The sequence below is a fragment of the Trichomycterus rosablanca genome, chromosome 24 (assembly GCF_030014385.1).
Source record: "Trichomycterus rosablanca isolate fTriRos1 chromosome 24, fTriRos1.hap1, whole genome shotgun sequence".
Lineage (NCBI taxonomy): Eukaryota > Metazoa > Chordata > Actinopteri > Siluriformes > Trichomycteridae > Trichomycterus > Trichomycterus rosablanca.
In genome coordinates this window covers 16,880,224-16,906,528 of record NC_086011.1, presented here as the reverse complement: position 1 = coordinate 16,906,528, position 26,305 = coordinate 16,880,224, and the positions used below count along the sequence as shown (strand labels likewise).

General features: G+C 40.0%; 1 protein-coding gene across 2 annotated transcripts in view; it reads left to right on the top strand.

Moving 5' to 3' along the window:
* The window catches only part of cadpsa (Ca2+-dependent activator protein for secretion a), a 92,151-nt gene that overhangs the window by 45,987 nt on the left and 19,859 nt on the right, over positions 1–26,305 (top strand). The window contains exons 12-21 of one of the 2 annotated variants that reach the window (XM_062987136.1): positions 2,969–3,105; positions 3,526–3,713; positions 6,759–6,860; positions 7,391–7,454; positions 7,788–7,911; positions 11,552–11,620; positions 15,903–16,009; positions 20,104–20,260; positions 21,907–22,048; positions 22,746–22,898. In XM_062987136.1, the coding sequence (XP_062843206.1) occupies positions 2,969–3,105; positions 3,526–3,713; positions 6,759–6,860; positions 7,391–7,454; positions 7,788–7,911; positions 11,552–11,620; positions 15,903–16,009; positions 20,104–20,260; positions 21,907–22,048; positions 22,746–22,898 (1,243 nt within the window). The remainder of the gene's footprint in view (positions 1–2,968; positions 3,106–3,525; positions 3,714–6,758; positions 6,861–7,390; positions 7,455–7,787; positions 7,912–11,551; positions 11,621–15,902; positions 16,010–20,103; positions 20,261–21,906; positions 22,049–22,745; positions 22,899–26,305) is intronic. The other variant, XM_062987137.1, reaches the window with a different exon arrangement.

The following is a 26,305-nucleotide window of genomic DNA, read 5'->3' as shown; positions in this document are numbered from 1 at the left end:
ACAATGAAAACAAAATGTGCAATTAATTGTCATGCAGTCAGAGTTTTGACTTTAATAATGTCATTGTTTAATAGTACCGTAGCTGTCCGTGGGTGCTTGTGGTGCTTAAGTGTCAGTTTGTGTGAATAAAAGGCGTCAGTGTGCTGTGGACTCTCCAGAGAAAGGAAGATTCTATAATTGAATAAAGTCCCATCAATCATTGTCAGTTCAGCTCTGGCCCGGCCATCTACGACTGGACTCATGTCATCGTGTGTTACTGTCCACGGCTGTGCTACCCTCCATTTGTGTCAAGCAGAAATGACAAGTTCATATTGAGACATGTAAGAGGGACACAATGTCACCTTTTGGCTCGAGTGTTATCATCATTTTTGCCTTTGTTTAAGCCTTTGTGCTCTGTGTACTTTGCATAATATTTACAAATGCATTTTAGGTTTAAGAATAAGACGCCCAACATAAGTCAAAAATATTAAATGAAAAGTGACAAATTGAATTGACAAATTTTTCCTCAAATAAATGATCAGATTATTAAGACCGTTTTTAGTTACATGGCTAATCTGTTTCACCCAAACTCTTTTTCATAAACACATAAACTGCTTTTATTGTTTAAGTAATGTTAGAATGACCGGTCATTATGGTTTAAACACACCATAGTACTATTGGACACCTGACCATAAGCTTGTCGGACATCCCATTAACTAAATGGTGTTAAAGTAGAGTGACCTCTATGTGATTTTTTCACAAGACTTTGATGTATGTCTGTGGGAATTTAAGCCCATTCAGCCCAAATGGCATTTGTATTGCTGGGCTCTGATGTTTGTCAAGAAAGCCTCCATTGATGTTCCAGTTCATGCCAGAGCTGTTGAGTTGGGTTAAGGTCAGGACACTGGAGTTTCTTTATCGAGATTGCTTTGTGCACAGGGGCACAGTCATGCTGGAACAGGAAAGGACCCTCCCTAAACTGTTGCTGTGAAATTGGAAGCATGTGCTTTCCTTTATATAATTAATTTATTTCACTTGTTAGTAACTGCTGTGGCTGAAACACATGAATTCAAAAATTAGACAGGGAGTCCTAACACTTTTGTCCATATAGTGTATGTTTATTATCATTATTACATTCAAATGCTGAATTGGTGTGAGTGCTGTAGTGGTCTGTAATGGTCTTTGCAGCCTGTCAGGATGATTCAGTTGATTAATCTGTCTCGAGCACGTTCCTCATCCAGTAAATACGAAACACAAATCTTATTTGGGCAGCTTGGTGTGCAAACACAGCCTAGACTAATCTGAGCAACTTCAGGATTTGTAGTCACACACCTTAAAAATTACAATGACTGTCTGAGAAGCTGATCATTTTAGAAGTACTGTATTGAATAATGAGTATCTGAAATACAGCATTGAACTCTAGTGTCATTGTGCCAGAAATAAGAAAGAAACACTATATTTTGGCGTCCAGTCCTTAAGCACAGGTAAGGGTTAAGCCTTGTTCCTGATTCAGATGCAAAGTGTCAGCACTTGGTAGGCTGCTTCACGTGAATGGGTACCAGCCTACAGTATAGCGCTTAAGCTCCATCTGAAACGCTGCATTAGAATGAGAAAAGCCCCCCGAGTGGAGACTGGATTAAGCAACGGGCCCCGTTTATTTGCCCAGGCCCTGATGTAATACCTAAGCCCACTAACCGGGCAGGAAAGTGAAAATGTGTTGTTGGATTTATTTAGTCCCCTTAGTGGACAATGGCTGCGTGGGCAGGGGGGCACTGGGCTGGCCTTTTCCCTGATCCCAGGTTAGTGGCACGGGCTTGCTTTAATTAGACCGACCCCAGAGGGGTCCGGGGCCTGTGGGCAGCCTGCTGAATGGGGATGGAAGAGGCTGGGTGTACAAGAGGGAGGTGGGGATTATTTGGAATGGCCAGATTGATAAATTAGTTAACTAACGACGGGGCTGCAGAAGCGGCAGGATTATCGGCCGTGAATAGACACGCTGGAAATCCTCAGGAACCGTAATTTCAACCGTTTGAAAACATTAATCCTGCTTGAATTAATATAAAGGCAATTTCAGTTTCAGACACAGTTTATGTTTGCTAAATAGTAAATGTTTGCTAAAAAGTAAAATAATTTAACAGATTATTTATTTATTTATTAAAACTCTTGAAAGCTAACTAGACAATACCATAATAGAGATTCTAAGATAGCAATATAGCTAACATCAGTTTATCTGAACAGATTCCTAGTAGGGTTTTTGTATAAAAAGACAGGTTTATAATCTTAATAACATGAATTTCTAAGCCATACACATAAATATCTTATTGCTAACATGATAAAGTATCTAAAACTAGATTTTGTCTTTAGAAACCGTAAAATGATCCCGCTAATGCTAGCTGTCTAACTTAATATCTAACTTTGATAAAATCCTTGGATGTCTAAGTGAATTTTAATATATATATTTATATATTTGTATTGTTAGTAAGCCAGAAACTACAAGCTATCTCAACAGGATTTCAGTAAAAAAACATGTTTATAAATGTTTATAGCCCTTATATCTAATGCTGGCTAACACTTCAGTGCTAACACTACAGCAGAATTTGAGTTTTAATATGATACAGACTTTGAGATGAATTTTTAAGTTACATACTGAAATGTTTACAGAATTTGGTGTTAATAATTGGCTAACAGACTATTTAAATAAATAAATAAAATGTCCATAAGTATCAAATACTATTAAGATGCTTTAAAAGTAATGAACAGTTATCTTTATGGCTAGCAGAACAAAGCTAGCTAACAATGTCTGATTTGACATTATTTTGCTATAGGTCATATTAAACTCTAATGGTCTTCACTGCTAATGCTATTCTGCAAGCTACTGCACATAACATTTCTAGATTTTTACTGTAGATTAAATTACTACAATTTCTGTTGCTAGCACCAGCTTGCTACAATGTCTTTTAAACATTTTGCTCATCTTTTTTATCCACAGACGCAGACCGTGCTCAGAAACATGGGATGGACGAGTTCATCTCAGCGAACCCTTGTAACTTCAACCATGGAGCACTGTTCGAGATGGTACAGCGCCTCACTCTGGACCACAGGCTAAACGACTCCTACTCCTGCCTGGTACTTTAATATCTACAGATCTACATTGAAATGCAGTATAACCTGATGAGCCAAATATTTCATGCTGAGATTGGGTTGAGTTGAAATCTGAGAGTGGGTTATTGACAGCAACATGGATTCTGAAAACCCACGATTGTGACTGTCTTTGAGCCGTATGCACTTACTCAGACCTAGGGAAAATTTTGTGCTGCCAAATCCAACTATTGGCATGCTTTAAATGGGGAAAGGAATCCACGTGAAACCATGTGAGACATGATACAGACACTAGAAAATGGAGGTGGGGATCAATACCAGTTCTCATGGATACATGTTGCTGTATATCACCTACTCTACCAGCTGTGCCAGCATGTCGCCAGTTGGTAAAAATGAATAACATGTTTACCAGGTGCCCAATGCCACCTTTTTTGTCCTCTGCTGCAGGGTTGGTTCAGTCCGGGCCAGGTATTCGTCATGGATGAGTACTGTGCCAGAAATGGTGTCCGGGGGTGTCACAGGCACCTCTGTTACCTGAACGACTTGTTGGCGAGGGCTGAGAACGGAGCAATGATCGACCCCACCCTGCTTCACTACAGCTTTGCTTTTTGTGCTTCACATGTGCACGGTAACAGGTAGGTAACGCCTGTAATATCAAACACTTAACCATGTTTCCAACCATGTGGTCAATATAACTGCATTCTGGTGACCTTTGCCAACTGAATGACATCCTCACTGGCCGGTTACAGCAATGCGTGAGGCTGGCAGTTGCATTTTTACAAAAGGATCTAGCTCTGGCCAAAAGCTACTTCCAAGACTCAAATCCAAAAGTGGAACCGGTGGTGGGCTTGCTTATTAGACAACTGACCCACCTGAGCATCACATAGTTCTAATCTTCTAATGAACCTCTCGGTCGTGACTTTTTTTATTTAGCATGCTACTTTGCTCATTATTTATGTTTTTTTCAGTTGCTCATGTCTCACGTCTTTTCTCGTTGATTTCTCACCTGACCCTGTGCCGTCACAACCCTCCTGAATGCTTGTGTGTCCTCCTGTGCATGTGTGTGTGTGGATGCATGGAATAAAGTCAGAGATTAAGTGAGCTTCTCAAATGGCCAGTGTGTGAATCTGAAGTGCTCAGTGCCCTGTACCCAGCCCTTCTTGACACCCCCACCCCTTCTAAAAATGCACTCCGAATAATAGAGTTGTGGAGGAAAAGGGACTGTAAGTGGAAGGTGGCCACAAGGTTCAGAAGGTAAGACACTATGGTGCTTCATTATCCATCGTTTTCTTTTGTTTAACCCCTCACACTTATATTCCATTAGTAATTCAGCCACATAAGCAAATAAATACAAATTAAAGGTATATCAAATTTAAATTTACCCCAAATTCTTTACAATATGGCCAAAAGTATGTGGACACCTGACCATAAGCTGCCATAACTGCCTCCCCTGTTTGCACTTATCAAAACCTCCACTGTCTGGAAAAGCTTTTTACAAGCCGCTGTATATGCGGTTCGACTGTAAAAGGTTAGGACCTGTCAGTCTAGCAGACCACATAGCCGAGGTTTGTGTGTGTGTGTGCGCGTGTGTGTGTGATAGACGTTGATGGAGTTGAATTGGGCTGTCCGTCTGCGTCCCGTTATGATCAGCTTAGACAGGAAGACACGTGTAGCTCCAAGTCAGAGAAAGAGACAGAAAGACAATCTGTCATCCTGTCAGTCCTGTCCTCGAGGCACAGTCGTGTGGGTGTCCTGCCGTGCCCGGTCTCTTTCCCTGTCTCCTTTGCTCTTTCACATTTTTATCTCCCGCTACCTTCCACCAAGTTTGGCCAATTCAACGCCAGTTTCGGTCCTCACCTTTAACCCCGGTGCCTGGGGCGTAACAGTGGTATCAGTGGCACACTCCATCCTGGTGCACTACAGATGGTAACAGTGTGTATCTCGGATGTTGCAGGATATGACACTATTGCCTCATTAGCATATCTGGATTACCATATTTAATAACCGTTGGTGTCAAGCAGGGTCTCATTTGCATTTGATTTTTGAATATGCATGATGGCATGTAGGGCACTGATAATGGTAGCACAGCCTGTTCGCAACCAGACGGAGGGGAAAGGTTAATGAGTGTGAAATGTATTAATTTAATTTAAAATGTAATTCCTCTTGAGCTGCATGGCATTGTTACACACCTAGAGACTCATAGATACAGTAACATAAAATATCTTAGTGCCAACCCACCAGTACAGCTTCAAGACTGAACACATTACCTCAACAGAACACATTACCTCAACTGGTGTTTTCATAATGGTGGTGGAGAGCCACAGCGGCCCAGAATCTCTGACTGGGTTGGCATGTAGTGACTGCGAAGACCATAGCGTACAAATCATCCCTCACATCCCTCCCTCGTTGTCTTCTAAATGTGAGTACATCAGTCTGTTGTCACTTCATCTTTGCCTGACCTTTCACTTTGTGGGGTCAGGCATTCAAGCCTGTACTGTTCTCTTGGTGTATCCTACATATGCATATGCTCCTTCAGCAAGAATGTAGTGAAGGATAAACCTTATATGCAGTCAGTGTGTATAAGAAGCACATGTTCTCCCTGTAACACACATCACAGCATGCAGAGACTGTTCTGATGGTATGTGACAGGGTGGGTGGGCAAACACACATGTGAACAGAGTGTGTATGACAGAGGAGATGAGGGCAGGGGTGACACGACCCTGAAGAGCAGGAGACGTGACACGTTCCTCGTCACTCCATCGCCGTGTCAGTCCGAAAGATAACAGGTGGGGGGGGGGGGGGGGGGCAGGCGGGGCACACATGTCACACCAGACAGGGGGTCCACCCCTGTGCGTTGGGGCAGAAATCATGGGGGGCTTTTTCTCTTCGGAACACTTTTAAAAACATGTTGATTAGCGGAGAGTTGTGATAAGTGTGATTTGTGTGATACTGTATGTCTGAGGCAGTTTGATGTTCACATGTGCCAGTCAGGATTGATCCACATGCACTATAAGGCCAAAAGTATGTGGACACTGCCTCTACCCTCAACCTTCACCCTCTGATTATGCATGAGAAATGCAGAGCTCTGATTTGATTAATAAATAAACATCAGCGTAGCTGGGTGAGGCTGACAGGTGCGCAAGTTTTTCCGAATGCAGAAAAGATGCAGAATAGTATTTTTTCTCACTCTTTTTGCTTTTTCTCCGCCACAGTCAGGTAAACACAGACCTGCTGTGAACGAGGAGTGTGTATGTGTGGGTGTAGGTGAACCTGCAGGGGATCTGGGTGGCAGAGGAAAATAAATGTGATGAGTATGAATGAAGTGTTTAATGTGGGCAGGAGCGTGAAAACATGCACAGTTACACTAGCACACACACACAATTAAGTAGCTGCGTGTTATTCAATGCAATATGTAATTAAAATTAAACCCCCATTCATACAGCAGGGTACGGTTACATACACCCCTGCAGTGGGAGCTGATTATAGTGGTGAAATTGGGTGTGTGTGTTTGTTGGCTTTTTCTGACCTTACGCGTGACCCCATGTAAACGTCTGTGACCTTTCTGACCCAAGCCAGCAGAGCAGCAATGTTAACTTGTGTGTGTGTGTGTGTGTGTGTGTGTGTGTGTGTGTGTGTGTGTGTGTGTGTGTGTGTGTGTGTGTGTGAAAATGTCGCTGCAGGCCTGATGGAATTGGCACTGTCACCGTGGAGGAGCGTGAACACTTCGAGGAGATTAAAGAACGGCTGCGAGTGCTGCTGGAGAACCAGATCACACATTTCAGGTACGAAGAAATAAAACAAAGAAACAATGAAATCACTCGAGGAATCGATGTGAGTATGGTGTACAATTATATAAATATTATATAAAAAGGCTGTGTATATTATATTTACAATGTAAATTCTATAAATGTGTCTATTTTATGTAATTTTATTTTTTTGAATATGCTATATATTGTTTAATTGTTCTGTGCTATGCTTTTTTTGCTACTAGAATACAACACTTAAGAATTGTTATTTATAATAATTATAACTTACTTATTATTGCTATTATTTTTGTCATTATTATTTACAGTTTATATCATTATATTTTATAATTTACATTACGCAGTATTTTACTGTAATGAGTAAGTTAACATATTTCACAATTATTACCATTATGGTATAATTGTATATTATCATTTACACTCTATTTTTCATATACAGTGCTAAAATCATTCGATCTTGTAAAACAATTGTTAATAATTATTAATAGTAGTAGGACTAGAATTTTTTTAGCTAAAAACAAGTGCGCACCTTTTTTTCCATTTCACAGATACTGTTTTCCATTTGGACGACCAGAGGGAGCTTTGAAGGCTACACTATCTCTGCTGGAGAGGGTCTGTACTCTAATCACTTCACATACAGTTAACAAATGTTTACCTGTAAGTGATGTTTGTCATGGCAGTCTTGGTATTTAGCTGAACTGACCAAAGTTTGTTGCTGAGCATGTGGACTAAAACTAAGCAGGAGCAGAGGTTTTATTCTGCCCGGCAGCCTTTAATAATAATAATAATAATAATAATAATAGTAAGGTACTGTTTGTACCCACCATAAACTAAGAAAAGAACAGCTGCAAAAGTCATTAAAAACACAAGACTACATGCCTATTACATAAAACAATTAATAAAAATGTAATTTTTAATGTCTTTTTTTTTTGTGTGGGTTAGCAGGTTTTGATGAAGGTCATAGTAACACCGGTGCAGCAGGACGAGGTGAAAGCCGTGATCCGGAAGTGTCTGGAGCAGGCAGCGTTGGTCAATTACCAGCGCCTCTCTGAGTATGCCAAAGTGGAAGGTAAAATAAAAACACACTAGTTCTGTTTTTTCGGCTGAGAAATTTTACTGTAAGTGATGTAGTAATGAAATTAACGGCTGGTTGGTTGTCAATACAGTACTCAATGTTTTGATGCATCCATGTGGTCTTTTGAGCAGCCAACAAGCAGTATTTATAAGTGGGGAAGTCAAGTCAACAAGTCAACAATTTTGATGCATTTCAGTTGTTGACCTTTCATATTTTACATTTGTATTTTTTAATATAATGAAATAACAGCACAATTATTATCTTGCAAACTTTGATGCTTTCTTCATGTTTTGGGTGTAATTTTTGACAAGCACATGAATTAAGTTCAGTCATATTTACTTGCTAACCCACCAGCCTAAATAAGCACCCAAAAGGAGCATGATGAATATGTGGTTTATATATTTTAACAGGTAAATCATAGCTGTGCAGTGGCACAAACAAATTTTTTTCCTGAAAGAAATTACACCAGATCATCTTTCCTGTTTTCTAGATTCACACTGCCAAAAATAATGAATTTCCAGGGTTAACTTGACACGAATTAAAGTGAACCACTTCCTTTCTCATTTTTTTAAATTGACTGCTGCTCCTTAATAGATTAAAAAAAAATCCATATAATGAAGTGCTGTTAGCTGAAAGAATTAATGTCAAGAATTTTATTAACACAATCAGCATTTGCATATTGCTAATGATGCTGTTCAAAGTCTTATGATGTCTTGTTTTGTTAGTGGGATAAGTCATTCTTTCTATGTCTTGACGTTTATTCTTGATGCTTACTTTTATATCCCAGTGTTAGTGTAAGTAAAAATGCATTCAATCCCTTCTTTACTGCACTCTGTAAACCTTCACCTCTTTTCTGTGGAAGCCTCCAGGTGTTGAATTAACATATAGCAAGAACTGTTGTGTTTTCTCCTCTAGCTAACAGCACCTTCCTGTTCAGAGCTAAAACACCTGCTTCTCAACCTGCTTCTAATCTACTTACTCCTTATCCTGGGTTTTGACTCCCTTCCCTTTTAAAAATCTTTTATATTTCTGTCTCTGTGCTTTGCCCTAGTTTTTTGGCTTTGCTGCTTGTTATAGTGAGTTTTTACAGCAATCACAAAGCCAACAGACAGTTCAAGTAACCCATATATAACTGTGCTTTTGTCAGGTTTGTTTATAGACGTGGATTATCACTGTGGCTCTGATATGTCGGTGAATACAATTAAAATGGAAAATTTACATATTTACACATCTAGAGAACATGTATCACATGAAAGTTTTGGCATTGCAATGATTTCTGAAACTGGTGGCCGTTGTTTTAGTGTTTCTTGGATTAAATATGACCATCATGACAGAAGAATAAACTTGAAATAGGCTAATCTGCTAACATGGCATGATTTCTGGTTGCATTAATAAATCTGAAACGTCTGCCACTGATAGCCTAAGCCAGTTAGTTCACTTTTAGTGTTATTAGTGTTAATACTCTAACAAAACTATTATATTATCAAACAACATACATTAATTGGTGTTTCTGCTAACACGAGCTAGCATGTTTATTTGAGAAGCTAGGCTTTCTGCTAGCATTTTATGTAATAGGCAAATTGTTGTCAGTTTAAAGGAGCTGGTTAACATGAGCAACACAACCACATTTTTTAGTTAAAGTTATAATAATTAATATTCACTGTAACATAAAGAGAGGCTTCTGTAGCATCTCTAAAAAATAGAAAACGGCGTTCTTAAATAAACTACATTTCCCATGGATCTTTGCGCTCATCAACGTGCATTAACATCACCTGGACTCGACGCTATTTAAGTGTGAGTTTGCAGTAACGCAGTGCTCAAGTCTGTGTTCAGCACTGAGCCGGTAAGCTGAAAGAAAAAGGTGAAAATGAGTTAAAGGAAATTAAAGAAAATAAAAGAAATAAAACTAGTATGAATATGTGCAGTGTTGTGGGATGGTACCGTTTATTAAAGAGAAGTAAATCCTTAACAAAGTACACGAATCATCCACACACACACATCAGCTCTGACGGATCTTTTCCATGGCCTGATCAGTTGCAGTGATTTATATCCCTGTTCCCCTCACACACACACTTGCAAGTTTATTCCCCTTTTGTCTGCACATTGAATTCTAAGCCTTAAGGTGGTGCTCACATCCCTTAAGCAGATAAGCAGATTTTTTTTGGCATACTCACCACCTTGACGCAACTTAAAATGTATAACATTCACATTCAGGGTTGATAACAGTTGCTTATTAAACGTTAGCTGACGTGACAGGACTTTGAACAGAAAAAAATGTATGTAACAGAAAAGTTTTTATCAGATTAATAGGTATCATCATCCATTCAAAAATAGTGTCAAAAATACCTACAATTCCATAAATATTAGCATTTGATTCTACTTTTCCTGCTGCAATTTTTTTTGCTGCAAAATATTACTGAGCTGATTAAGGTAAACAAACACAAATAAACCCTATTTAAGTACATATTGGGACATTTTGTAAAATACAATAAAAACAAGAACCTGTCAGTTGTTTTTTCGAGGAAACTTGAACTGTTTTACTGCCCAGCTTTATGAGAATGACTAAGAAGAATTTTATATATTCACTCAGATCAATTTAAAGATTTCTGAGGATGGTAATAATTGTGGCACTTGTAGTTAGTAGTGTGAGATTAAACTAACTAACCAAACAGTGATTTCTTTTATAACCCATTTTACTCATCTTTACCTGAGTTGCCAGTTACTGGTGAAAATGATTGTATAATCAGTATTCCTAACACGACTTTGTTTGGCTGTTAATGCGAGATATTGAGTAAATATACCACTGATGCTATTGAGCTATGATGAGAGTCCATGTCTATAAAGAAACCACAGAGACCATTGGAGCATTGCTGCCTGAGGAAACTCTGGTAAAATGTTGGCTCAGCTAATGGTTTGATCCAGCTATACAACACCAACATCAACTCAACAAGCACTACTGTACAAACATTCAAAATTTGCTTTATATATCCATACAATCAATTCCATTTAGCCAGAATTTCAATCACCCACCTAACACAAATCCCTGCTTGCTGTGGGTATGAATTTGTCTCTTTAAATATCAACAAATATTCCTCTGAGAAAGTGCAACACGGTTCTGTTATTTTATGCCATGCCAAACGATGAATGGAGGCTTAAAAGTTAATTAGCCCAAGCAGCCAAATGATTACATTCATTCTAATGCCAAAGAGAATGTTTATAAATATATAAACTTATCAGCATGATCTTCCAGGACACTTGCTTTACAAGTAAGACCTCTGTGAATTTTATTGGTCACTTTTTTTGTTTTCAAACACTTGCTTTTAAATGATCACTGGCCAATTATAACTAGATTGGTGGCCAATCACCGTTCTAAAAAATATCAGTGTCATAGTCCAGAGGGTCTCATAATAACCTGCTAGGATCCTGTTAGCTTCCAGTCATACTTGGCTATGTTATTATTTTATCATACCAGTAAATTTAAACCAGAAGGAAATGACAGTTTCTACCCACACCACAGCTCGTCTTCTCTTCACACTGCCACCCAGTCTTTCCAAAGCACCCTGTAGAACCTCTGTCACACTATCTCCCACTCTCCTCTGACCCCTGCTCTTGCATGCCCGATCCTCTTTTGTAGGGAAAAAGAGAGAAATGTATGAGCATCCTGTCTACTGCTTGGCGTCACAAGTGATGGATTTAACCATTCGTGAGTACCTGCCTCATCCTCCACCAGTCCATGACTTTCTCCCCCACCCTCCCGTTACTTGTCATTACTGTCAGCACCTTCCCTTAAGACTTCCCTGCAACTCTAACCAAAAACAACCCATCACTCTGAGTTGCTCTGATTCTGCTTGCCTTTTTTTAATTCTTCCACCTGTCTGGCCGAGCTGAGTGCGAGATCAGATACAGGTCCATCTGTCGACCTCCATCAGCCTTCTCGGTTTGTCTGGCTTTCAGCACCATATCTGTTAGCTTCTTTAGTTTTTCCTTTTCATTTTCCTGCTGACTTATGCAACTGAAATTTGAATGCATTTTTACTTTTGCTTCTGTTTGAGTTCCTTCACTCCCTCATAGCCCCGCTGGTCATATCCTCTCAGGCTTTTGACAGAGATCAGGTATTGTACAAACCTCGCTTAGAAATGAAGTCTTTTATGAAGGCAAGGAAACAGATTATAAAAGAATATGAAAGATCTAGGGCTTTTTGATGCAGTGTCTACACTGACTATCCACCTTATTTTTAAATTCTTATTTGATTAGTTAGCTTTAGCTACTGCTAGCAAGTAGGAAAAGGCATAACTCATTTTGACATTAAGTTAATTTCTCTGTAATTTTCCAAAATCAAAATCACTGAAATCAAAGAAATCACATCATTGTAGCACCAGGAAAAGATGGATTTACTTGGGATAACTATGGAATATTTTTAATAAAGTAATCCTGTTTGAATAGAGATTGTTGACCTTAAAATAAGGTGGATACTCTCTGTCTCTATCTCGGTCTTTCTGTGTTCAAACCATGACTGTGTTTTGTTCGAGTCACTGATGGCTTTTTACTGTGTGTCTCCAGTTTTCTTTGTACTGTTCTGTATCACTGTCTGTCTGTCTCACATCACTACGCCCGTGTTGTTAATGTGTGTTCTGTGATGTCACCACTGAAAGGTGTCTGTCTGAGGTTCACACAGGGTAAATGTAAGACAACATGGTTCGCAGGAGTCTTTCTCTCTCCACTTCTGTCTTGCTGTCTCTTTCTTATCCTCCATCTTTGACCTCCTAACGGACCGCTGGCTGACTTTCTTTCCTCTTTGCTCTTCTCTTTCCTTTTCCTCCCCCCTTTTCTCGCTTTCTCTCTTTTGTTCTCTTTGTAGCTGAGAAATCTCAGAGGGATCAAAAGGATCCAGGTGAACCTTTTGTTTGACTAATTACTAAAGCCATTCTAGAGCCTAACCGGCTCACAGCGTTGCTCTGGCACAGTCTGAAAATGCCATAGCAATGCTGTGACGGTGTTATGCTAGCCTCCCTTGTTCCCTGTGCATTGCATCTCTTAAACGAAGATGCGCTTTGTCTTAGTATCTGATACAGGCTGGCCCGCTACACCTGGCCTCTTGATTACAATTGTAGAGATTGTTGTATAAATTAACAGAATAGCTATAGCCATAGCTATAGTTGCTTTTTTGGTTTTGTACTGGTAAATATATGCTAATAATTAATAATAATAATAATAAGTATATCTCAGCTATTTAATAGGCACATTCTTTAAAATTGCAATGGTCAGCAACATGGCCGCATTATAGTATACAATAATTATTGTGTAGACACACACAGTTTGTTCATATTTTATAGATTATATTAGAATATATTAGGCTGTAGTCAGAGTAAAAAATGTCAGTACTCCCTGCTACAGTACTGGTTACATTGAGCATTGCATACATGGATAACTGCATTTAGGGTATTCCAAATTAAACAAAATAAATGTGAACATTTTAATTAGATTGGGCAAAATATGAATTAGTGATGCATTTAAAATTAAAGTAATTAAATGAAGTCAGTTAAATTGAGATGAAGTGACTCCTACCATGGTAACCTGTATTTCGTCTCTGTAATTTTAATCACATACAGCCTGGCAGCTGAAAGAATTCTAAGCCTTTCTATTTCTATTGTATTTCTAGTAGTTACCTAATGTAATGTAAACAACTTATTGTGTAACAATTTAATTCTACTATGAAATTGTAGAATTAAATTTAAATCCTCCGTTCCTTTAAAAAGAAGATGCCTTTGCGTTATCTGCAAATTGGGTATTTTCTTCTTCTTTTTTAGTCACACTTCATTAGAAGTAGATGTGCAGCAGTCTGCTGCTTCATCACTCTCTGTTGTGTGTGAAATACCTGATTTGGCACAGCGAGGCATCTCTTTTGCAGAAGCTTGTACTGTATTACTAACCCTGCTTTCGTTTAAACCCTTTAAACCATTTCTGAGGCATTTTGTTAGTCTGTTAATGAAATATTACTGGAGAAGCAGAGAAATGGTTAAAGGATTAACTGGAAAGCCAGCAGTGTGTGGACTGACTGTGTTGGTTTTGATGAGCTATTGGCTGAGAAGGGTGGATAACTGGCATCATTGCTTTTCCAGTAGTTTCCCTTGTACTGAAAAACCCCAACAATACATTTAAACTTTTGTTTGTGTCATCTGTAGATGTGATTTATCAAAGCCATCCATTATGTTTTTGCACTGAAAAAAGAATCAATTAAAATCAGGCTAATAATAAATTGGTAACACCAACTGTTGGTTATGAACTATAAAGTGATAATTTTTTGTTTATGCTGTAAAGTTTGATAAATCTAGATACATACTGTTTTTTTGTTCATCTATTGTAGTGTGGAAAAACAGGCTGTCCTAATTTTTGTACAAGACAACAGTCAGCTGATCTTAATATATTCAACTTTTTTTCCACAATGCTATACTTAGCAAAAGTGTTCAGCTTGCAGTATCCAATGGCGCTACACTTCACACTTGTGTGTGTGCGTGCGATGCTGTTCTGTAAGCTTTACAGTCTTTGGTTGATAAAATCAGCTTAATTCCCATTTTGCTTTTTAATTGTAACTCAGCTACAGTGACAGACTTTATCTGGCTTTTCTTGACGTCACAAAACACTTTACCCTATTAAAAAGCTAAATGTGATGGTCTGCATTCACCAAATGTCCACATAACTCCTCTCAGTCAATACCTTGGTTTTATATGAACTGTCCTTCATTAACCTTCATTAATGTCGATTTTCTTTACACCCACTTCATGCTGTTGGACCACAATGAATGAACAATTTCCATAAATCCCAGTGTTTTATGTGTAACCATTATGCCATAAAGTTTTTTGTTTGTGTACATATTTCCCTAGTTGTTTTGTTAACACATTTTAATGATTGATTTAACAGTGAGAAGAATTTATAGAAACTGAGGTACAGATTAGTGATTAGCCCAAGACTTCCTGCACGTGCTGAGCATTCTGCATGATCGTACATATTATTTTGTTTCTCTGACTTCATTTGATTCATTACACTCGCATCATTACAAAATGAACTTCTAATAAATGTGTAAATGTAGAACAGTAAACACTTGGTTAATAGTATAGCATTGTTTTAGAAAATACCTCACTGTTACAATAATCACTGCTCTTTATATTTTAAATCAGGACATTTCCACATTACAATCCTAATGTCTCTAAATGAGGTTAATACATGGACTATATTCACACTGCAGGTAAAAGTACCCCAAATCTGATTCTTTTCACATAGCCACTTTATTAGGAACAACATTCTAATGGCTTGGAACCCCTTTGCTTCGATATAAAGATCAAGCGAACATATGTGTCCACTACAACACATGGTTAGGTTGAATCCAAAAGGGTCTCATATTAACTACATGTGTTCTGGTTGGCACATTGGGGCTGCTGGTAGAGTGGGTGCTGCACATCGACGTGGTCCTTGTCAACATGTTCAGCCCATTTGAACTGGCTAAATTACACCTTGGGTGTCCAGGGTGTGTTCTCGCTTTGTGCTGGGTGTTTCTGGGTGGCACCAGACCCATGACAACCCTGATCAGGATAAAGAGTTCAGTTAAAAACAATAAAAAGAAGGATATTCTAAATGCTGCTGTATGAAGTGCGTACTGTGCTCAGTAGAACACCATTGGATGTTTAAAAACATGTGGACACCTTACATGTGGAACCCTTTTAACTATGGGTGTGGCTGAAACACTGGAACTCAAGTACTAAAAGGGGTGTTTTTGTGTATTTTACCAAAATTAAGTTTGAGCAGTATATCATAATTGAACACTGGCTTGCAGTGTTGATGTAACCATGAACAGCTTCATGTACTTAGTACTGAAACAGCAGATCAGATTAGCCTGGGAACTACTATTCTAGCTGAGGGAAGTGAGGGAAGGTTTTTAGGCCTGTGTGCGATATTTGTGTCCAGTTAAGAGTTTTGCCCTTGTACCTCAGAGAACGTGGGCCGCTTAATTACTCCTGCCAAAAAACTGGAGGACACACTCCGCCTGGCAGAACTGGTCATCGAGGTGCTACAGCAGAACGAGGAGCATCATGCAGAGGTAAGTGTCATGCGTGCACTCGTACATACACACGTGTGAACATACAGTTAATTGCATAATATGCTGTCCGAACAGCTCGGTCCCACTGAGACATGGACTCCACAAGACGCCCGAAGGAGTCCTGTGGTATCTGGTACCAGAGCATTACCAGCAGGTTCTTCAATTTATGTACATTGGGTTGAGGGAAGTTTATCCTAAAGTGCATTTCCTCTCTCGTAGATGTCAGTGGGTCCATACACATCAAGGCTCTTAGGGACTAAATTATATTTTCTAAACACTAAGATGCATGAGCACAAATCAGAACAGTGTTCATATAAAACAATTAGCTTTAAAGAAAAAAGAGCTGTGCGTATGATTTTAAGAACACCAAACCCACTGTGAAGTATGGCGGTGGTGGTATTATAATTTTGTTACTATAAATTTAGTTATTAGGTATTATAATATAGTTACTTCTGTGCAAATGGAAGCAACTATACATTATCAAAGGAAACATAAATGAAGCAAACATACAATACACTACATGGCCAAAACCATGGGGACACCCCTTAATTACTGACTTTAATGTCTTTTAAGCAACATTTAGCCCCATCATCCTAGTGGCTGCAGTGTGATTAAGATTTATTTAGCTGATGATGACCAAACTGGCTGCAGATAGTACAATTTGTTGTTTTCTTTCAGATATACATAAATACAGACTATTTGAATTAAAAAATAGCCCTTGTTGAAGCCTAATAAGCACAACTGTAAAGCTGTTCCACCTCTTCTAGCTTAAATCATTATTAATGTTACTAACTGTATTAAACTGCTTTCACTAGGTAAAGTTCATCAATCAGTTATGAATCAAATTCAAGCGTAATAGCTTTTATTGATTTACAAAGATGATTAGTAACCTACGCTGTGTTCTCTCGCTTATGGTCGTGTTGCCTGGACACACGCAAAAGGGTAAAGAGGTATGTGAAACTGTCTGAGAAGAGCCCTATTACCTTTCAGACCTCCCCTAACCTCCTCTCTGCATGCCCAGCACTTACCTAAACTGGATGAAGGGCTTGTATGCCAACCAACCAACCAACCCCCCACCCTTTTTCTGTATCTAGAGTGATCGTAAGGCATTATGGGAGCTGCTTGTGTGGCTGCTTCTCCTGCCCCGAAGCGGCTCATGACAAGCCTTTGAAAATGAAACCAAGCTCATTTTCGCATGTCATCTTGCACAACCCCGATTCCTGCTCCCCACTGTGGGTAGTAAAATCACAAATGTTGAATTCTCATCCTGAAATGATTCTGTATTTAAATCAAATCCTGCAGGAACGGATTCAACATGGCAGATTTTACAGAGTGTTTTTTCTGATCCAGCATGGTGCAGTCCATCACCATAATGCACCATCGATGCTAGCTCTCCTCAGGTGTACCAGCTCTTTAGCAGATTTACTCACAGAGTTTCTGCAAAGAATCTGGGAGGATCCTTTTTCATTTTAAGACATGTTTTGCCAGATGTGCAAGACATGTAACAGCAGCAGAGCATTCTCATCATCAGCAGCAGCAGCGGTCAGGCCGATAGTCTCAAACTACTCGGATCTGCACTGATTGAGGAGATTCAACAACTGCTGTTAGGCTTTTGTAACTGTATTTCATGCAAAGTTTTTGTTTTCCTAGTACATAAAATATGAAGAATATTTTGTTAATAATAATTAACTATAAACAGCAGATCCTCTTATATACTATTAAATGCACATTTTTGACAAACCCAGCCTGGCCTGAGACCTGCTGCATGATGAAAAGTTCACACATATACACCCTCACATCAAACGACATGTACAGTGTATCACAAAAGTGAGTACACCCCTCACATTTTTGCAGATATTTAAGTATATCTTTTCATGGGACAACACTGACAAAATGACACTGACACAATGAAAAGTAGTCTGTGTGCAGCTTATATAACAGTGTAAATTTATTCTTCCCTCAAAATAACTCAATATACAGCCATTAATGTCTAAACCACCGGCAACAAAAGTGAGTACACCCCTTAGTGAAAGTTCCTGAAGTGTCAATATTTTGTGTGGCCACCATTATTTCCCAGAACTGCCTTAACTCTCCTGGGCATGGAGTTTACCAGAGCTTCACAGGTTGCCACTGGAATGCTTTTCCACTCCTCCATGACGACATCACGGACCCGGCGGATATTCGAGATTTTGCATTCCTCCACCTTCCGCTTGAGGATGCCCCAAAGATGTTCTATTGGGTTTAGGTCTGGAAACATGCTTGGCCAGTCCATCACCTTTACCCTCAGCCTCTTCAATAAAGCAGTGGTCGTCTTAGAGGTGTGTTTGGGGTCATTATCATGCTGGAACACTGCCCTGCGACCCAGTTTCCGGAGGGAGGGGATCATGCTCTGCTCAGTATTTCACAGTACATATTGGAGTTCATGTGTCCCTCAATGAAATGTAACTCCCCAACACCTGCTGCACTCATGCAGCCCCAGACCATGGCATTCCCACCACCATGCTTGACTGTAGGCATGACACACTTATCTTTGTACTCCTCACCTGATTGCCGCCACACATGCTTGAGACCATCTGAACCAAACAAATTAATCTTGGTCTCATCAGACCATAGGACATGGTTCCAGTAATCCATGTCCTTTGTTGACATGTCTTCAGCAAACTGTTTGCGGGCTTTCTTGTGTAGAGACTTCAGAAGAGGCTTCCTTCTGGGGTGACAGCCATGCAGACCAATTTGATGTAGTGTGCGGCGTATGGTCTGAGCACTGACAGGCTGACCCCCCACCTTTTCAATCTCTGCAGCAATGCTGACAGCACTCCTGCGCCTATCTTTCAAAGACAGCAGCTGGATGTGACGCTGAGCACGTGCACTCAGCTTCTTTGGACGACCAACACGAGGTCTGTTCTGAGTGGACCCTGCTCTTTTAAAATGCTGGATGATCTTGGCCACTGTGCTGCAGCTCAGTTTCAGGGTGTTGGCAATCTTCTTGTAGCCTTGGCCATCTTCATGTAGCGCAAAAATTCGTCTTTTAAGATCCTCAGAGAGTTCTTTGCCATGAGGTGCCATGTTGGAACTTTCAGTGACCAGTATGAGAGAGTGTGAGAGCTGTACTACTAAATTGAACACACCTACTCCCTATGCACACCTGAGACCTAGTAACACTAACAAATCACATGACATTTTGGAGGGAAAATGACAAGCAGTGCTCAATTTGGACATTTAGGGGTGTAGTCTCTTAGGGGTGTACTCACTTTTGTTGCCGATGGTTTAGACATTAATGGCTGTATATTGAGTTATTTTGAGGGAAGAATAAATTTACACTGTTATATAAGCTGCACACAGACTACTTTTCATTGTGTCAAAGTGTCATTTTGTCAGTGTTGTCCCATGAAAAGATATACTTAAATATCTGCAGAAATGTGAGGGGTGTACTCACTTTTGTGATACACTGTATGTAAGAACACCTAATCCTAAAGCATTTCACTGCCAGAAGACTAGCATGTACACTATATGGCTAAAAATATGTGGACACCTGACAATGAGCTTGTTGGGCCCCTGGTTCAAAAAGCACAGGCGTAAATATGGAGTTATCCCACTTTGCAGATATCACACCCCCAACTCTTCCAAGTCATAGGTGTGGCTGAAATGCTTATAGTCAATGATTAGGAGAGGTGTCCACATACTTTTGTCATATTAGTGTGGGTCATAATTAACATGCATAAGAGGAATCCTGACCTGTGTTTTTCTAAACAGCAGTAATTTATGCCCATTTTACTCTCCTGAGATCTCACTCTGGGTCTCTGTGGACCAAAAGAGAAGTGTAAGCGTGTGTGTGCGTGTGTGTTCGCGTGTGTGTGAGAGAGTGTGTTTAAAGCTGTTACTGCCTGTGTTAAACTCGTCTATAGGGATTAATGATGAGTGAATAAAATAAGCCACAGTTTCCACAAAGTGAGACATCAAGGGGTTTTTAGATCTGTGGAGAGTCGTTCCATGACGCCATGATCGGTCCCAACTGAAACACTTTACATCACAGAGAACCGCCGGTACCATCTCTCTCAGTCACACATTCACACACGTCTGTGTACTGGCTGCAGGCGTTCGCGTGGTGGTCTGATCTAATGGTGGAACACGCTGAGACGTTTTTGTCCCTCTACGCCGTGGACATGGACGCGGCGCTGGAAGTGCAGCCTCCCGACAGCTGGGACAGTTTCCCTCTCTTCCAGCTGCTCAACGACTATCTACGCCTCGACTGTAAGCACCTCTGTCTCATTTTAATCTACGTACATACAGACATGAGACGACGTTTTTGAACCCCCTTTTATATTTCCTTATTTAACTTCATTTTTTGCATTAATTACTGATAACATGTAGTCATAAAAATATACTTTCTATCCAAATAAGGGGTTTAAAACCAGTCCTGGGGATCCTCTGTTCTGCACAACTGTTACTTTCAGTTCAATCAAACTGAATTAAGTGAAAATATTAATTTAAAAGGAATTGCTGAAAGGAACATGTTATTATAGCATCATTAAAGCCTATAGAATAACAATGGAGGGAGGTTGAAGGACTCGATAGCTTAAAGGTTCTTTCTTTCACACCACTAATGAACTGGAGTGAATGAGAAGCTCTTCCTGGCACTTACAATAAACCACATCTTACACGCTAGTCAACTAACGGCTAATCATACATTTGACGTCTTTACACAGCTTGACAGGTTGTTGTCCGACTACTAAATGCATTTTATGTACATTTGAAACAAAAAAATGTCTTTTCAAACAAGAACTATTCATTTAGTGCCATTTTAACATTTTCATTAACATTTTCAGCATTTAGCAGACGCTTTTATCCAAAGCGACTTACACAATGAGCAATTGAGGGTTAAGGGCCTTGCTCAGGGACCCAACAGTGGCAACTTGGTGGTGGCGGGGCTTGAACCGGCAACCTTCTGTTTACTAGTCCAGTACCTTAACCACTGAGCTATCACTGGCCCATTTGTGTTCTAAACTATTGCCTACAGATCAGGAATCAAGTAAACATGTGCACACGCCCTTTAGCATGTACTGCATCTGGTTGTTTCACACAGAAGGTCATCGCGCTTCCCCCATAGCGCTCGTCTCAGCTTACGCGCGAAGAAATGGCCTTAGCGGCAGACAGGCGCTAAAGCAGTCCGCTCTTCATCCTGCTAATGAGGACTAAAACGGAGCATCTCGAGCCGCGAGCCTTGACCATACGCTGGCGGACACACAGCCAAGTGGACAACCGCTACTGCTCAAGTGGCTAATTGCAACAGGAAGAACGGGGACGCAAACAAACACGGCACCTACTGTGCATGATCGACCTTGAGTGAAGAGACGGAGAGTTAGCACCGGGAGGCAGGACGTGGAAGATGCTGCTCTGTTTTATTGTAAGACACAGGGACAAACGGTGCTTTTCCCATCGGTCTTGCACAGTTCATATCCTCCTGATGCACAAAAATATGTGCACAGCAATAACGACTCTTCATGCAAACACGATACGATTAGGGTAGTGGTAGATCTGTGGTCAGGGCTGAAGGCTATGAATCTGAAGAATGAGTTTCTGAATAAGCCCCACTGGCTCCAGCTTCCACATAAGCTGGAATATATAAAGACTTCTACATAAACTCTGATATTGTAAGATGGTAGAAGAAATCTGGTTAGGCTTTTTTGGTTTTAGCTCAGTAATCAGGTCACTATTGATATTTGTGGTAAAACAGAAACCTGCCTGCTTAAATGTACAACTGACAAAACACCTTGTAGAATCCAAGCCAAACTGAGGTATTTCTGAGAGCAAACAAGGAGTCCTACTCAGCATGGCGTTCCTAATAAAGTGGCCAGTAAGTGTGCAGTTTTAAAATAGTCTCGTCTGTTTTTCTACAGACAACCTGTGTAACGGGAAGTTCCACAAGCACCTGCAGGACCTTTACGCTCCTCTAGTGGTGAGATACGTGGATCTAATGGAGTCCTCCATCGCCCAGTCCATTCACCGGGGCTTTGAGCGCGAGTCCTGGGAACCTGTCAAGTAAGATGCCTTGTTTTTTTTTTTGCCATTAAAGTTGTGCTTAAATTTTTTAGGGGGTCATGGAGGAGAAGGGAGGGGAGAGATGCAAAATTATTCTGACACACCAGATATTTTCTCCAGTACATCATAGTTAAGAATCCATGCTGAACATTTTCTAAATAAAACATCCAAATAAGAATTAATTTCTTCTTTTTATTATCGGTGGTGTTTTGTTTTCATTCTGTACATTTTGCAAATCATCATGCATTTAATGTTTATTAAATTATTTTAATTTGTTTAATCTCCTCCAGGCACATCCTGTGCAGAGTTTTGTATGTTCTACCCATATCCATATGGGTTTTCTTGGTCATGCTGAAAAATACAGAAAGTAAACTGGTTACTTGAGATCGCTGGATGTAAGTGAGTGCACTGAGACTGGGACTCGCACCCTGTCTATGGTGTATTTTCACCATGGCCGTTTTCTCAGTTTTACCATGTGACCCCCAGACACTGAGACCCTAATCTGGATGAACTGTTACTGAAAATGAATGAATATACTGTATATATAATGAATATAATCACTATAACATCCTTGTCATTCGTAACATGGTGTGCTAATTATTATTTCTTCATCTGATTATCTAGTCATGCTGTTTTTGTGTCGTCTCATTTCATGATGATTTGTTTCCACTTGCTTTCTGTCTGTCTTTCATCACAGGAATTTAACAAGTAATCTGCCCAATGTCAACCTTCCAAACATGAACCTTCAAATGCCCAAAGTACCAAATCTACCACTGTCAGTTAGTCTGCCACCAGTGCAAATGCCTCTGTTTTCTACCCCCAACTGGATGCCGGTCAGATGGGATACAGAGTGTGTAATCAGGTGTATATACAGTGTATCACAAAAGTGAGTACACCCCTCACATTTCTGCAGATATTTAAGTATATCTTTTCATGGGACAACACTGACAAAATGACACTTTGACACAATGAAAAGTAGTCTGTGTGCAGCTTATATAACAGTGTAAATTTATTCTTCCCTCAAAATAACTCAATATACAGCCATTAATGTCTAAACCACCGGCAACAAAAGTGAGTACACCCCTAAGAGACTACACGCCTAAATGTCCAAATTGAGCACTGCTTGTCATTTTCCCTCCAAAATGTCAAGTGATTTGTTAGTGTTACTAGGTCTCAGGTGTGCATAGGGAGCAGGTGTGTTCAATTTAGTAGTACAGCTCTCACACTCTCTCATACTGGTCACTGAAAGTTCCAACATGGCACCTCATGGCAAAGAACTCTCTGAGGATCTTAAAAGACGAATTGTTGCGCTACATGAAGATGGCCAAGGCTACAAGAAGATTGCCAACACCCTGAAACTGAGCTGCAGCACAGTGGCCAAGATCATCCAGCGTTTTTAAAGAGCAGGGTCCACTCAGAACAGACCTCGCGTTGGTCGTCCAAAGAAGCTGAGTGCACGTGCTCAGCGTCACATCCAACTGCTGTCTTTGAAAGATAGGCGCAGGAGTGCTGTCAGCATTGCTGCAGAGATTGAAAAGGTGGGGGGTCAGCCTGGCAGTGCTCAGACCATACGCCGCACACTACATCAAATTGGTCTGCATGGCTGTCACCCCAGAAGGAAGCCTTTTCTGAAGTCTCTACACAAGAAAGCCCGCAAACAGTTTGCTGAAGACATGTCAACAAAGGACATGGATTACTGGAACCATGTCCTATGGTCTGATGAGACCAAGATTAATTTGTTTGGTTCAGATGGTCTCAAGCATGAGTGGCGGCAATCAGGTGAGGAGTACAAAGATAAGTGTGTCATGCCTACAGTCAAGCATGGTGGTGGGAATGCCATGGTCTGGGGCTGCATGAGTGCAGCAGGTGTTGGGGAGTTACATTTCATTGAGGGACACATGAACTCCAATATGTACTGTGAAATACTGAAGCAGAGCATGATCCCCTCCCTCCGGAAACTGGGTCGCAGGGCAGTGTTCCAGCATGATAATGACCCCAAACACACCTCTAAGACGACCACTGCTTTATTGAAGAGGCTGAGGGTAAAGGTGATGGACTGGCCAAGCATGTTTCCAGACCTAAACCCAATAGAACATCTTTGGGGCATCCTCAAGCGGAAGGTGGAGGAGCGCAAAGTCTCGAATATCTGCCAGCTCCGTGATGTCGTCATGGAGGAGTGGAAAAGCATTCCAGTGGCAACCTGTGAAGCTCTGGTAAACTCCATGCCCAGGAGAGTTAAGGCAGTTCTGGGAAATAATGGTGGCCACACAAAATATTGACACTTCAGGACTTTTTACTAAGGGGTGTACTCACTTTTGTTGCCGGTGGTTTAGACATTAATGGCTGTATATTGAGTTATTTTGAGGAAAGAATAAATTTACACTGTTATATAAGCTGCACACAGACTACTTTTCATTGTGTCAAAGTGTCATTTTGTCAGTGTTGTCCCATGAAAAGATATACTTAAATATCTGCAGAAATGTGAGGGGTGTACTCACTTATGTGATACACTGTACGTGTAAACATGGCCTAGGCATGAACTGGATTATTATTAACATTTAGAGCATATACTTAGGATACAAAAAACCAAGTTATTTAATGTACAGCAATATTAAGACGAAAAAGAAAAATCATTTGACGTATACGGTACAGTAAGGGGAAACAAGTATTCAAACAATCAGTGCAATCAGTGCAAAATTAAATATTAGCAGAAGAAATTGTAGCTACTCTTAATTTTTTATTTGCATATTTTAAATATTAATCAGATATTAAGCAAATAAAAAAACTAAATTCTCACACAAAACTTGCTGATTTTATTATAGATGTTAACTTTGGTTAAGCTGATTTTATGTATTGTGTAGAAATCAGGATGTTGAAGAGATCTACAATTTGCTATTTTTAACCGTTGGAGCTTAACCGGGGAGGGTCACGTCTCAATTTGTCATTATGGACCAAACTTAAACCACAATGCTGCAATAAATGTATTCGTTCTAACTGTTTTTTATCTAAAATTGACGTACATTTGAAATGGATGTATGTACTGGAAGTGTATTAAACAACAAAAACAAATTAGGTTGAATACTTTTCCCCTTGACCGTACCTATATATCGATAATTGGCACTTTCAATTAAACCTAGCATTTGATGCCGAGGTCATAGTGCATGAAAAATGAGTTTATGTTCTAGAAACATGAAGGCTGTTTGTTTCCTTCCCCGAGCATGTCGTGATGCAGAAAGATACAAAACCAGGAATAAACACCAGAATTTCAGAGCGTGATTATTTTGTATCTTTCTGCTCATCTCCTTGCCTGATTTCTAACCTGTATACATTAGAGCAGTGGTTATTAAACTGTGGTACAAGTATCACTGGTGGAGCACGAGGCAGCCCCAGTAGTACACCAGTTCACTCCATAAAACACAGTCAGCAGGAAACACAGGGACAGATTCAAGAAGAAACAATCGACAGCTACTCGGTCCACTCAGTAGATACAATCCACACGCTTACCAAAAAAAAACAGTGAGGAACTTAAAAAATCGACAGTATTTCCCTCAGGTGTAGTAAGTAACATTCGATAAGGCACAGAGAATGCTTTAAAGTGTGGTTTAAAGTGAACTACACTATTTTTCAACCTGCGCGTCCATCCAACCTGCCAGTCAGCATGGGTAAGGCAGACGGGCACGGTACACAGTATAATTTTATAATATACTTAGAAGAACCAATACCACAATGCTTCTGAGGCAGTGTGTGTGGTGGGTATTTCTCCATCATGACATATAGGTGGTACCTGGCAGTTTTGGGTTGATAAAGATGGTGCTCAGTGTAGCGAGTTTAAGAACCACTGCATTAGAGTGTTCTGTTTCCTTGTAGTCGAGTTTGCTGGGTGTTGGGCTGCAACTGGGTTTTTATAAACAGGTTCTATACATTTTCTATATACAAAAATGTACATACACTCACAACAGTCACAACAGTCTTGGGCTTTCTTTTCCATATATGGTCAAAAGTATGTTATTTTGAGTTTTCTGAAAAATTCTGGGAAAAAATTTCCATACACAAGCAAAACTTTTAATGTTTTGGTGTTGGAAGGTAGTTTTCTGGTCGCTCAAGCTCTATATTTTACATTTGTTTTTTTTTCCTGCACTACCCTGGTAATCCCTGACCTTTTGACCCATTGACCCTTTCTTGGAGTGTGAAATCTGCTCCCAAACTCTGTTACTGACTGCATATTCTGGATTTATTTTAATTTATTTATATATTCAT